Source organism: Calypte anna, chromosome 6, assembly GCF_003957555.1.
Source record: "Calypte anna isolate BGI_N300 chromosome 6, bCalAnn1_v1.p, whole genome shotgun sequence".
NCBI lineage: Eukaryota > Metazoa > Chordata > Aves > Apodiformes > Trochilidae > Calypte > Calypte anna.
In genome coordinates, this window is record NC_044252.1 from 13,645,629 (window position 1) to 13,658,930 (window position 13,302).

General features: G+C 46.4%; 1 protein-coding gene and 1 long non-coding RNA gene across 3 annotated transcripts in view; both read left to right on the top strand.

The window, feature by feature from the left end:
* Positions 1-755: 755 nt before the first annotated feature.
* On the top strand, positions 756-3,672 carry LOC115598548. The gene is made up of 3 exons (XR_003987721.1): positions 756-917; positions 1,629-1,797; positions 3,206-3,672. It is a non-coding gene; the product is annotated as an uncharacterized LOC115598548 (long non-coding RNA).
* Positions 3,673-4,602: 930 nt separating this feature from the next.
* Positions 4,603-13,302, top strand: part of MCU (mitochondrial calcium uniporter) — an 83,980-nt gene continuing 75,280 nt past the window's right edge. Inside the window, exon 1 of one of the 2 annotated variants that reach the window (XM_030453361.1) lies at positions 4,603-4,794. In XM_030453361.1, coding sequence (XP_030309221.1) covers positions 4,675-4,794 — 120 coding nt within the window. In that variant the 5' untranslated portion in view covers positions 4,603-4,674. The remainder of the gene's footprint in view (positions 4,795-13,302) is intronic. The other variant, XM_030453360.1, reaches the window with a different exon arrangement.

Below are 13,302 nucleotides of genomic sequence, written 5' to 3' on the forward strand. Positions count from 1 at the left end.
AGAGAAGGGCGGGAGTGCAGAGGTAGAAGAAATGCTGCGGTGGAGCTGGGGCTGATTTAGACACCAAAACTCCCTGAGCAGCTCGAGTTGCTGCTTCAACCCCAACGCTGAAAGCACCTTAAATTTCTTACTTAGGGTGTTTTACCTGGGGGTGCTTCCCAGAGATGCAAAGTGCTGTAAACCTTCCCATGCAGGATCTGTGGAGAGGAAAGTGGCACCAAGGGCATCACACCAGCCCAGAAACACCATGATTTCAATCAATCTTCTGCACCAATAAGATTCAACCATCGGGAAAGCACTTGCCTGAGCGCCTCACCCGAAAGGTTTGGGGTTTTTTTTTTGGGGTAGCAAGGGAGTGGGGAAGGAAATTAAACACTCCAAAAAGAAATCTGGTCAGGTGTCACTGAGATCTGGGGAATAACTGTTGCTCCCCCAGGACAGGGGGTTGCTTGGAAATCCCCATCCCAGAGAGTTATTACAGTCCCAAATTGTATACTTGGAGGCTGGATCTTGAACTGAGAAAGGCACCCAGCAAACCCAAGGGAGGGATGTTATTTTTTTCCAGGGTTGTGGGTAGCTGCAGTGGCTCCTGGGACTGTGCCGGGTGGCTCAGGAATGGGATGGCAGTGGGAAGGGAAAATGAGAAAGGCACCCTTGGGTCATGTGCATCTTGGCATCTAGATCAGAAGGAGGATTTGCTGCTGAGGAGGCTAATTTTAGGTATTTTAATTTTAGTTGCTTCCAGATGCCTCTTAGGTTGGCTCTCTTCAGACTTTAATGAACTCCCATTAAAAAATACATTTTCCAGAGGCATAAATAGATGGGGATTGCTCTTCAGGAACCCGGGAGACAGCTGAAACCTGCCACCACCCTCCTGCAATGAAAACCATGCAGAGATTTTTAGGAAGAACATTTTGGTGAGTTTTAAGGTGATGCCAGAGACTCGGAGGGTGTTGCTGTGGGGCTGGGGTGAAGCAGGACATGGAAGTCTGGTCACCTCTGTTGGAGATGGCAGACCCTGAGAGGAGAGCAAATGCTGGTGTGTTCAGATAACTCAAGGTTTATTGTCAAGGTCCTGTGATGGGAAAGGGACCATCATACTGCCCAGCTCAGGGGCATTTCCCCATTGTATCTTTTCAGTCCAGGAGCAGGCATCGTGCTGCTCAGCATAAGGAAAATTGCTGGTGCCATTCCTTTATCAGCAGGTAGACTCTGGCCCCCAAATCTCACAGCTGGTTGCATTATCTGAGTTACTCTGAAAGCATCAACTTTTCTTCTAAATAAAAGGAGATAAGATGCACTTGAACCCAGTATCCTGAATTTCCTCATCCGCCCATGCCCAATGCACCCACAGGATTTTGCACATGGGTCGACCTCTGTATGTGGGATTTTGCAAGTATCAAAGCACCAGGAGTCTCCAGGCATAAAATAGGGTAAATCCTAAATTTAAATATCACAAGGAAAGCAATGAGCCTGAGGACTAGGGCACCATTTTGGGTTTTTTGTTCCTAGCTTTATTTAGTCTTAGCACTAAGGGGCTTGCTCAGGTCTGAGCCGAAGTGTTGGGTTTGCCTATGGCTCATTGCACACTCACTTTCCTTTAAATCAGAAATCAGTTTTATTTGCAGGAGGACAGCATCCATGCTTCTGCCAGCAGTGTCGGGATGGTTGATGGGGATTTGAGGCTTTTAGTTTTCCACTTCAGCCTTTCCCACAGCAATAATATTAATTGCAAATGCTGGTGTGCTTTTCCCCATCAGTTTATCTCAGAAGCAGCTTTCCAATATTCAGATGGCTGTAAGTACAGGCACTGGGAGAAAGCTTTGTCAGATAAATTATTTTTTTTTGCTAATTTTTCCAAGAGTGAAAGATGCTTCTAGCAGGGTACTGGGAACTACTTGACCTAAAAAGATGAGATTTGGTTTTGGTGCTCATATCCTCCTCCCTTTTGCCCCTTGCTCCCTTGAGAAGTTGTTCCCTGTTGACTCATTTAATTGCATGGGGTATTGATCTCAGGGCTCACATTTAATTTCCATTTTTCTGTGTTGCAATGAGCGCCTGAATGTTCAGCACAGGTTTGCTAATGAATTATTGGTCTTTGACCAAAGCATGTGGACCACCCAAATATTTTCAAGTGTTTCTTGGAAATGTTTAATGCCTAAAATATTAGTCCAGGTGAGCTCTTCCAGCTCCACTTTAAATAAAAAAAAAAATATATATATAAATATATAATCCAAATAGCAGAAGAAGAAGGAAATAAGAAAAAGTGGTTGGGGCAGACCTGGCAGCCCAGGGTCTGCTGGACCAGCCCGTTCCTCTGTCCCTGCCCTCTCCTGGAGAAGCCCCATGGAGAGGGAACCATGGGTTCATCCCAAACACTGTTCCCTAGCCAAAAAAACCACCCAGCATTAAGTTGGGTAGTTTATGGAGTGAAGAGGTGGTTCTACAGACTTCCTCCCTTTCCTGCTTTTCTAATCTCCCTTTTCCATCTCCTCTGGGCTGCATTACCCCAGTTTTGCCATTTTGAGGCTTTTAATCCCATTGTGTGGGGATGCTGCAAACCAGACTGGGAAGAGGCTGGTGTCCCCAGAGAGGTGCCCTGTCTGTGGTGCATGAGGCAGCTTTTTGTCTGAGATGCTCCCAAGGGGCTGTGATGCTCAAAATCCTTATTTTAAAGCCTTTCCCTGTCTGATGTCAATTTTCACTGTGGAAGGAGAGAGAAATACAATGGACAGGGGTTGAGGAAAAGTTTGATCTGCTCTGAGCAGTGGATCTCGGAGCAGTTGCTGCCTTGATCTTGCAAGAAAAAGCAAACAATTATTGAAGAGCTAAAGGTGCCAAGCTGGAAAGGCTGTAGGTGAATCCATCCAGAAGGACAAAGCTGAGATGCAGTGGCATCAAACATGTTTTTCTGGCTGACAAAGGAAAGGAAAACCCATTCCTTCAGGAAAACTCAGCCAGAAATGGGGGTTGATGTGCAGGGTTGCTCAGGGACAAGCTGTATGGCTCCAAAATGATGTTGCTTGGGGAAAAGCTGAGAACAAGCCTTCAGCATCCAAACAGACATGAAGCAGGACTTGGGAGAACTGGAGGGAGGTGGGGATGGAAAGAGGAGCATCGCTGGTGTCCTGCCATGATGTGGGTGATGGCTGAAGCACATCTGTATCACCCTATCACCTGTTTTTTCTCCCCTCTGTATTTTCAGAAGGTCTTGGTGGCAACCAGGGATGGTGAATAACAGATGGGGTCTCCCAGCCTGCACGTTCCTGATTATTTTTGCTAACTCCAGCCTCATCACCATTCTGGCACCATTAAATTCCAGTGAGCATCCTCCTCACCTCCATGAGGAAGGTGCATTCCCATCATTTCATGCAGCAAGGACTCAGGTTCAACTTAAAAAAACAAACAAAAAAAAAAGCCAAAACCAGAACAACCCCCCCAAAAAACTCTACAGTATCCCAGCTACTTTATGCCAAGACACTTCATTTCAGGCCCAGCTGTATCAGTATTGCTGCACAAGGGAACTGCTTGTGCAATAATATTTTTTAAAACTCCACTTTCTAATGACAAATTCTGGGGCCACCTTCAGGTTGTTTCCCTTCCAGGCTGTTCCTTCCTAGGAATTAAAAAGGAGCTGCTGCCCATATTGTAACAAGTCTCATGTCTGCAGGACTGAAGGGAAAAGCGTTTGCCAAGAAAAGTCATGCAAGTAAATCACCTTTCAAGAAAAAACTGAGCACATATTGCTTATTTAGAACAGGTGCTGTGAACTCTATGCTGGTGGCCCAGCCTACCATGTATGTATGTATATATATATATATATTTTACTGTTGTTGGGGTTTTTTGACCACCCACTTTCTATACCACTCATCAAACTGCTGCAGAGGTGGAACGCCAGTTTGGCCTGGTACCCCAAATCCCTGCATCCCTTTCCAACGCTGCATTCCCAGGGCCACGCTGGTGCTTCTACAGCCTTCCTTGCCTCCCCCTGTCTCCCTGCACCCACTCCCCGGTGCATCTTCACACCTCTGCACCCCCTCTCCCCGCACCCCCTGCCCTATTGCATCCCCTCGCTGCTGCACCCTATCTCCTTACACACCCTCCGTGCCGCACCCCATCCCCCTGGTGAATCCCCTTCCCTATCGTCCCCCCTCCCTGTTACACCCCATCTCCCTTACCACACACACACCCTGCAGCATCCCATCTCCCCGCACCCCACCGCATCCCTCCCTACCGCACCCCCCGGCCCCGCATCGCCCCGCCCCTAGCTCCGCCCTGGCCACGCCCCCGCGTCATGACCACGCCTCCTGCTTTCTGGCCCCGCCCCTCAGCCCCGCCCCTCGGAGCCCCTGCCGAGGAGTTTCCCTGCCCTCCAGCCCGACCGCGACCCCGCCCACCGCGGGCAGGGGAGGGCGGGCAGCAGCCAATCACCTGTCCGGACAGGGCAGCTGCGAGGCGCTGATTGGCCCTTCCGCGCTGCCTTGACGAGCCCCGGGCCGGCAGAGGGAGCGCTCCCATTGGCCGCCGCCTCCGGCCGGCCCCGCCCCGCCGCTCCCTGGCGTTCCCCACCCTCGCCTGTACTCCCCCCGCGGGCCCCCCCCCCCCTTCCCCGTTCGGGCGGCAGCAGCAACCGCCGCCGCCGCCGCTGCAGCGTGAGGCGGCTCCAGCGGCGCGATGGCGGCCACGGCGGGCAGATCGCTGCCGCTCTTCCTCTGCCGCCGCCCCGCCGCGCTGACGGCGGCCGGTTGCTTCCCGGGGTTGGGGCGGCGCCGCCAGCAGCAGCGACACCGGACGGTGAGTGAGGCGGGAGCCGTGCCCTTCAGGCGGGGGCCGGCTCTGAGGCGGGCGCGGTGCCGGACCGTGCTGGGGCGGAGAGGAAGGGGAGCGAGTAGCCACCGCTCCCTAGTGCCCTTCGTTCCCCGGGAGGCAGCGGCCCCCGGCCCGGCCCCGGCAGCTGCGCGTTATTCTTAGCGCCGCCGCTGAGCGAAACTTGAGCGGGGCGGAGCGGCGGCAGCAGCAGCAGCCGCCGCAGTCGAGCCCCCGGCCCCGCTCGGGCGGCGGGCAACTCCCGGGCTCTCTGGCCCGGCCGCTCCGCTCCAGGAACAGCCGACCCACCCCTGCGTCGTACCGGCTCTTTGACCCCCCCGCACCCTTCCCCTCCCCGCTGTCTCGCGTCCCGGCTCCCATACCGGGGGGTCGGGCGCGGCCCCCGAGTGGCCGCCAGGTGGCGCGCGGGCCCAGGAGAGCGGGGCGGGGGACGGCGGCGGCAGCCCCGGCGTGGGGGGGGCATGAGGGGCAGCCCCGTCCCGGGGCACGGGCAGGAGAGGGCGAGCGCAGGCCCCCAGCCCATCTTCCTCTTTGATTTTTATTTTATTCTAAAATTTCTTTTTGCCGCCTACCTCTCAAGGTCAGCCGGGGAGAGCTACCGGGGGGCTCCCCGCATCGGCTCCCAGGCGGTGTCAGCCAGGTTGGTGTTGCTTGAGAGGGAGAAGTGTGATTAAAAAAGCCCCATTTTGTTTCCGCCCACCTCCCGCATCATCAGCATCATCATCCCCGGCGTGCTTTGACGGGTTTTGGGCAGAAAAGAGAAGGCACACGCGGCGCTTACTACGTGTCTCAGGGCGGAAAATAACTGTGAAAGCGGCAGGTTGTGCCTGTGAAGCTCGAGAGATTTGCTAAAAATACCAGAAGTTTTGTTTTCTTTTCCTTTTAAACTCAAGGAACAGTTTGTAACCGTGGGATATTTTTTGAGCTTTTTTTTTTTTGGCCACAATCTGTTTTATTGCTGCCTTAAAAAAATGGTAATAATTAAAATAAAGCAGGTATGCACCTGCCGCTCACTTGTTGTCTCGCTGAAGCGACCAGTCGCAAAACGACCTCAAGCCACCGGAACCGATGATGGAGCAGGGCTCTGAGCTGCCTTGGAACAGCAGCTACAACGCTGGGTCCCTGGGGTGCTATTTATAAAGATCAGCCAAGCGTTTGTGCCTTGTATTTTCAGGATACCGGCAGTTCCTCTGCCAGGGGTGCTGTGTTTTCACGGCGGTTGGATGCCGGGGGCGGTGCCGGTACCGAGTGTCTCGGTTGCACCAGTCCCGTGTTTGCAGTGCAGTGGTCGCTCACACGTGTGAGGTGCGACTTTGGCATCATTGCCATCAGACTTAGTAAACAACAGCCTGAGGAGCGAGGCTGCTGGTACCCTGCATGCTGGTCAGGTGTGGAACAGCGTTTTCAGGTTTTGTAGCTATCATTTAAATTGTCTTTCTTATCAGGCTATGCCAGAAAGCAAAAAGTGATCTATTAAATATAAACTGATCTTTGTGATTAATTTAACAGAGACTCACAGTTATCCTTGATTCAACTTACTCAGCTAACTGTAGCAGCAAATGTGAAAGAAGATTAAAAAGAAACATTAAAAAATAGCCCGAATATCTTCTGTTTGTCTGGGATACTTGTATGCAGATGTGTCTGAAATGTGGGCACATTCAAGTGCACATTAAAATCCTGCTCTTAAAACTGTCCTCTCCAGGTGCTCAGGGAGGAAAAAGGATTTCTTTTGTCCCATGGAGTGATGATTAGAAAGTTCCTCTGCCATTAGTACCAATTGTGTTATACTATTTAGATTTTTTTGGCAGCTTGGCTGTTGGCCGTTTGTGGAGTTGCAGGGATTAGTTTGGGGGGTTTTGTTATTCTTCTTGATCTCCTCACAGAAAAAGTGAGTTAGCCTTTCCACCTCTCTGTGTGAGAAACTGTGTGTGAGAAACTCTCTGGACTGGTGGGAGAGAGCAGAGACCTGAATATCCTAGAATAAATGATCTCCAAGGAGAAGTTACAGGAACTGGAGCTTTTCATAATGAAAAGCTTTCTTGGGAAAGCTGTTCAGGCTTCATTATTGGAAGTGGTTGGGGCAGCCTTGCATCCATCAAGGAGCTGATCTGCATGATCAGCAAGGAGCATGATGAGGAGCTGATCCTGCTCTGTGATGGGACTGAACCACATGAACTTCCCGAGTTAATAGATATCAAAAAATAGGTAGGAAGTGTTTATATAATACAGGTGTAATTCATAGAGTGATTATATTAGGTATGTCTGTACAGTATTTTTTTTTTTTATAATAAATTCTACTCTCAATTCTCAGGATGGCTGGTTGCTAGCAGAGATGATGGATAAAATGGACTTTCTTGAAATAGGACAGAAATGCTAAATGGTCTTATGGATGAGTTCTTCCAAAAGGGATGTAAAATATGCTAGAAGAGACTGAACCAATTCACCAGACTGCTTTAAAACAAACAAACCAACCAACCACTGCAGATAGGTAAAGGGTAAAGAATGAGACTGTGATAACATCAAACAGTAGAATGAGCAAGGAAGTCTGAACTCTTGAGTAAATGCTTAGTTTATGAAGATTCAGATGGGAATATAGTAATATTGGGAATATTTACTGATACTTGTGGGTTTCTCCTCTGCAAGTCATGGTGTTGTGCCTCCCAGGGTGACAGGAAGGGGTAATGAGAGAACCAGTTGGCATAACCATGTAGAAAGCAGAGCTGGAGCATCCATAGTGTTGGAAGAATATGATGGAGCTGAATAAATGGACCTCTAGCAGAAGTACCTGAGTTTGCATCTTTTTCCACTCTCCCAGTCTCAAAGAATGGAGAAGCTTTGTAGAAGGGGAGAGGGTCAGCAAGGACATTTGCAGAGGAGAAACTGCGGGAGTTGGCTGGAGGAATGTAATGTCAGTGGTAGTGGGTGGATGGCTACAGCTTTGGAAAGTAGTGTGGCTGAATAGCTCATGGAGCAAAACATCAGTAGTATTGGTGTTAGTTTTTAAACTGGTACTCCAAGTGCTTCTCCATTGGAAGGGAGCAGTGGAGCCAAGGTCTTGGTGGGTGACTAGGTGGCATTTCTCAGTTTTATGGTGTTTGCTAGGTTATAAACTGGTGGGAAGCAGAGTAGCCATAAATGATACTCCTTACAATAATAAAGGTCCTTGTTCTGTGGTAATTCTGGTGCTTAATACAAAAATTGCTGCTATTTTCTTGTACTTTAATAAAATGCTCTGCTTTTGTATGTTAAATGCTTATCATCAAGGCTTTCTTCCTACAAAGATGAGTCTCTAGTTTTTTGCATATCTTACTGCAGATGGCCAGTGGTTATGTTGGGTCCATGTGTAATCAGCTGGTTCAGGTCTGGAAACAATCCCTGTAGGAAATCAAGGGTTCGGCTGCATGTGGTGTTCCTGTGGTGGTTAATCCTGGCAGTTCTGGTTACATCAGGGATAATGACTCCTAGTGACACCTTCTAAGCCTAAAAAAGAAAAACCTAACTGAACGGCAGCTGAATTCTGAGTAGGAATTGGGCAACATGCAGGTTTCTGTCTCTGCTCCAGGTGAGGACCAGGGTTACTTGTGTTACTTCATCTGGGGTAAGTTTTTGGTGCAGGTAACTCTCTATTAAGGGTGCAGTAGACAGCATATCCCACAAAATAGAGAGGACTCTGTGCCAAGAAAAGGTGTTCTGAGATGCCTTGGGAGGAAGATAGACAGGACAGTGTGGTGAAGCTGTCCTTTACTTGGGATAGATACAATGCGTATTTGGTGATGCTGGTTTTTTTTTTTTCTTTTTTTTCCCCCCCGTTGCTGTGGCTAAAACTGTTGCAGCATCAACTTCCAGAGAAGCTGTTGCTCAGCAATGTGCTAATAATTTCCATGGTGGGCTCCTGTAACAGCCTCAAGCCCTTTCTGTGGTAGGCTACAGTTTATTGCCCTACTGTTGCCCATCTCTTGTAAGGAATTTATTTAACAGATGAAGCTTTGGGCACAAAACTCAGGTGGCAGCAGTGACAGCAGTGGTGAGACTTCAAAGAATGTTTTGTTGTGAGGTCTGTAATTTTGCTGGGGATGGAAACTGTGTGGCTGCTTTACTTAACTGGACTTCTCTTTTCCTGACCTTGCATACCGCTGGTTGTAATTTTCAAATGAATGATTAAAAAGGCAAAGAACTGGTGACTGGTGCTTTGAAGGCACATGAAACAATTATTCTCTCTGGATCTTTGGCTGTACTTGTTCCCTACCCTGTTTCCCATTTGAATCTGCCCTGAGCTAATGGTAGGGCAACAGAATAGCAGTGCTGAGCAGATGATGTTGTACTTTTGAGCTTTTTTGTTGTTGTTGTTAGATTTTTAGGATTTTTTTTTGCCATGAACAAAGCTTTAGAGAGAAATGACCAGCAAGCATTTGGGTTTTTTTCTATGTAAGTGGCTGAAACATTTCCTTGATGGTGTTAATTCTTACAGAGCAAAATAGGTTTTGAAGGGAGGCTGATGTAAAAGAAAAAAAACATTTCATAGTTTTCCATGTGCTTGTTCATTCAGTAAACAGGATAAAGCATTACTGTGTACTGTCTGTAGAACACCTTCCCAGTGATCCTTTTATGTGAAAAAGGAGTACTGTAGAGGGGTAGGTGTTGGGTTTTGCTTGGTTGGTGTTTTTTTGGGGTGTTTTTTTTCTACAAGTACTTGATAATACTACTTTTTAGTATTTATAACTTGGCCTATGGGAATAATCAAGACTTTATATGTAGGGTCTGTGATGGAAAAGGAAGTTAGTCATGGTAAAACTGATCCAGTCACTAGTACAAAAATTTCAGGATGAATCTCTTTTCCTATGGGAATGTTTCTCAGTATGGGTCTAATTCTCCTTACCTGAGTCAAACCTGGAAAAGAAGAAAACCTAAAACCTCTGTTGTTTTTCATTTTCTGAAGCTGTTTTTAGATGAATCTGCAAGATGAAACTTTCTGTGTGATTAGGTCCCACCCAATCTTGAGGGTTAAACATAACTTTTATGATTTCATTTCAGATTTGTGCTATGAGTCACTCCTATGCTGGTCTGGAAAATAGCATACACATTACACAAATCTGTTATTCCAATTAATTTGTATGTCTATGGAAGTGTAGAAATGGTTTTAGATTTCATGTGGCTTTGTTTCTTTTTTTAAAATTTGTTTGTTTATTATAGTGTCAGCCGGTGGTCCCTCTTCCTGAGATCCCAATCTCTTCTTTTTGCTCCCATGGCCTCAGGTAGCTCTTTGTAGGATGAAGAATTGTCCTTGACAGTTTTGCTGGATGGAACTGTGCTCTGCTCACCAGGGAAATAATTCTGATCTCTGAAATGCTCTCTGGGTGAGAGACCACCTGGATACTGCTGCTGTGCTGCTCATAATTCAGTACTTGCTTTTGGAGGGAGATCTGGAGGGATCTGACTTTGACTGTTTTGTCCTTGAGTACTTAGGGGTGAAAAGAAAATGCCTTGTCCCTTTTTGGTTAAAGTTTTTCCAAAGGGTTTTTTTCCTGCTATTAAGGTCTCAATTGGTCATCAGGACAAGATGTCATTTTAATGAAGATGAAAATACGCAGGACTTGGATGTGACATGGAATTTTTTTCCAGTAGGACAAACCCATAGACTATCACTTATGTCTCGTGTAAAATAAAAAGCATGTCTGCTGTCTTTTTCTGCATTGTTGGCAGCTGTTGAGGAATTGGGAAATGTAGAACAACTTGCATAAGCAGGGGAAGAAAAAACCACAGTGAACAAGCTTGTTTCAGCAGTTTGCTTTCGTTGGCTTCCCTGGGAGGAATGGACTGCCATGCAGTGAGGAAACTCCAATCTCTGAAAGTGCTTATTGGAATAATTAAAACTTGATTTTGCCTTGGGTACCTTATGAAGATTGCTGGTGGGCAAGCACTGCAAAATACTGTGGATAATTGTCAGTTTTGTGTTCTGTCCTGCAGCCTGCTTGGAGTACAATGATTCATTCTGGAGTCATAGTCTCAGAAATTTTAGAACTTTTAAGAAAAGCTTTGTGGAATGTTTTGCTGTTTTGAGAGGATTTTGGAATAATGCTATGGAAACAATTTCACTTACTTTTACATCATGTGGGTCCCAAGATATGCACATAGCTTGTGGCTCCTTCATAGACTCAAAGTGGTGTGAGGTTGTAGAAGTGAGGAAGAACAGTTGGGGGATAAAAGTTGTAAGCCTTGGCTTTGTAATGTACATTGGAGCAGGATCTGTTCCTCTGTATGTGTGGAGTTAGGTGAGGGCATCTCTGCTGGTGGCTTTAACTTCAGTTAAACCATACGGGGGGGTTTAAGGAGGAATGCAAAATAATAGGATTCTATGGATGAGTGGGCATACAATTTGAGGTGGAGAAGCTCACACAGTAGTTCATTAATGAAGTAACCATAGGGTTGGTTACCATAGGTAACCAACCATAAGCTTGGTTTGCTGTTAGCAAACAGCATCATTTCCTTCCAGATTGTGAGGGGAGTTTCCAGCTCATCCTCTGATTTCCTAGGTTGGCTGCTGGAAAAGAGTTTGAAGTTACTCCACATTCCTCCTTGCTGTTTTACCTTGAAAAGCACTCAGTGTAGGCAAAGCTTTCCTTGTTTTATTTTGTTATGAAGAACGTCAGGTTTCCTGAAGCTGCATAGTGAGTTTATTTGGATGAGCTGATGTCAATTATTGCTGTACCTTGGAGCTGCTAAGGAAAAATGTGTTCTCAAAATGTAGTAATAGAGCTGGCTTTTTTTGGCATTTGAGATTTGTAAGTTTTGGAAATGGCTGGAAAAGCAACTTTAAGAACTGTTTGGTTAGAGCCTGACATATGGTCCTTGTCAAGTCATAGCTTTGTCAGTGGTTTGTAAAAGCTACAGCTTCCCATGAGCAGAAGGCTCTCCCTTGGCATGAGGGCTTGTTCCCTGGCTGCTGAAATGGGAATTGTTGGTATCTCCTGAACTGTGGCTGCTTATTCCCTGTCAGCTGCTCTTCTGCCTGGCTCCTCTCATCTGGGCATCTACCTGTCACTTGACTTATGTGCTCTAGACCCCTGTGTTAAGGCACAGTGATAATTGCCTGAAACCTTCATTTTCTTTTGCCAAAAGTCACTTCTGGTGATACTGTGTTCTTTTTGATTTGCAGAATCTGTAGAATTAATAGCAAATCGCTGTTCATTGCAGGTTGTGAAATTTAATTATATCAAAAGTATGTCCTGAAATGAAAATTTGTTGTGACAGATTATTGTAAAAGGAAATAGAGTTACTCTCTCCACTTAAACCATTTTAAAAAAAATATATCTTCATAATTTACCCATGTAATTTTTCTTAGATGTTTGGACTTAAATGATTGTGAGTTCTCTGCCTGGCAAAGTAACTCCAGAAGTGACAGTTCTAAGTATGGCTCTGGCAAATGAAGATTCTGGGAAATAATGAGCTGTCCAAGATCTCACTGTAGTGTCAGAGGAATTTTTTTGAGTTGTGAATTAGAAAGCAATAGCTGGGCTCTGGATGACATTTTGATATAGAACTTTTCCTGTGGGATTACTTTATTGTACTTGATGCTCACCTCTGAAAACAATTTAATATACCATGTCCCATTCATGTTGTCTTGTTCTAGACAAAGCTCAGACACAGTCGATAAGTAATGCAATAGTAACCTTTTTAAAGCAATTTAAATTAATTGGGAACCTGTCTGAAACATGGCAGAGATTGTTGTGTGTGGAATAGGCTGTGAGGAAGACTGGCAGAGAAAGTAATTCCTCCCTGAAATAACAGGGCACTGAAAAAGTGCAGAGATTTCCTAGGGAGGAAAAAAACCATGATTCCTTTTTTGGAAGGAAAATGCTGTTATGTTATTGTGTGACTTGGGAAATCCTCTTGACTTCCTGCAGAGGGGAAAGGAGGACTTGGAATTGTTGGATGATGGAGCCTGGTGTGTGCATGATGCACAACAGTGTCTGCTGCATAAAGAGCTCCCGAGGGAGACTGCTGCTTCCTGCAAGGCTCTTTGCATCATCAAGGGACTTGTTTCTAAGGCAGTGATAACAAGAATTTCATAATCTAAATAATTAGTGAATTTGATAATTACACTAGTATGGCACTGTGTGGTTTCCTCTATGTGCAGGGATATTGTGTGTGAGAGGAGAGTAGGATCCTTTATTTGTGGATACGGGATTCAAGAGAACCCACTCAAGTCTCTGTTTTAGGAAAGACAAGTTGTACTACGAGCAGTGTATCTTGCCAGTAATGAAACAAGCTCTAAATACTCCCCTCTGAATTGTAGGAGTATGTTAAAGAAAGTTCTCTTCCTGTTGCAAGTTCCAGATAAGCCACTCTGGTACTTCATGAGGTGCCTGGAAAACTGACAATGGAGCATTCTTTGGGTTTCATTCAGGCTACAGTCCATGCTGTGTACCACACAGAAAGGCTGGGGAAGTGGAGGGCATGTTGTTTCAGACTATTTCC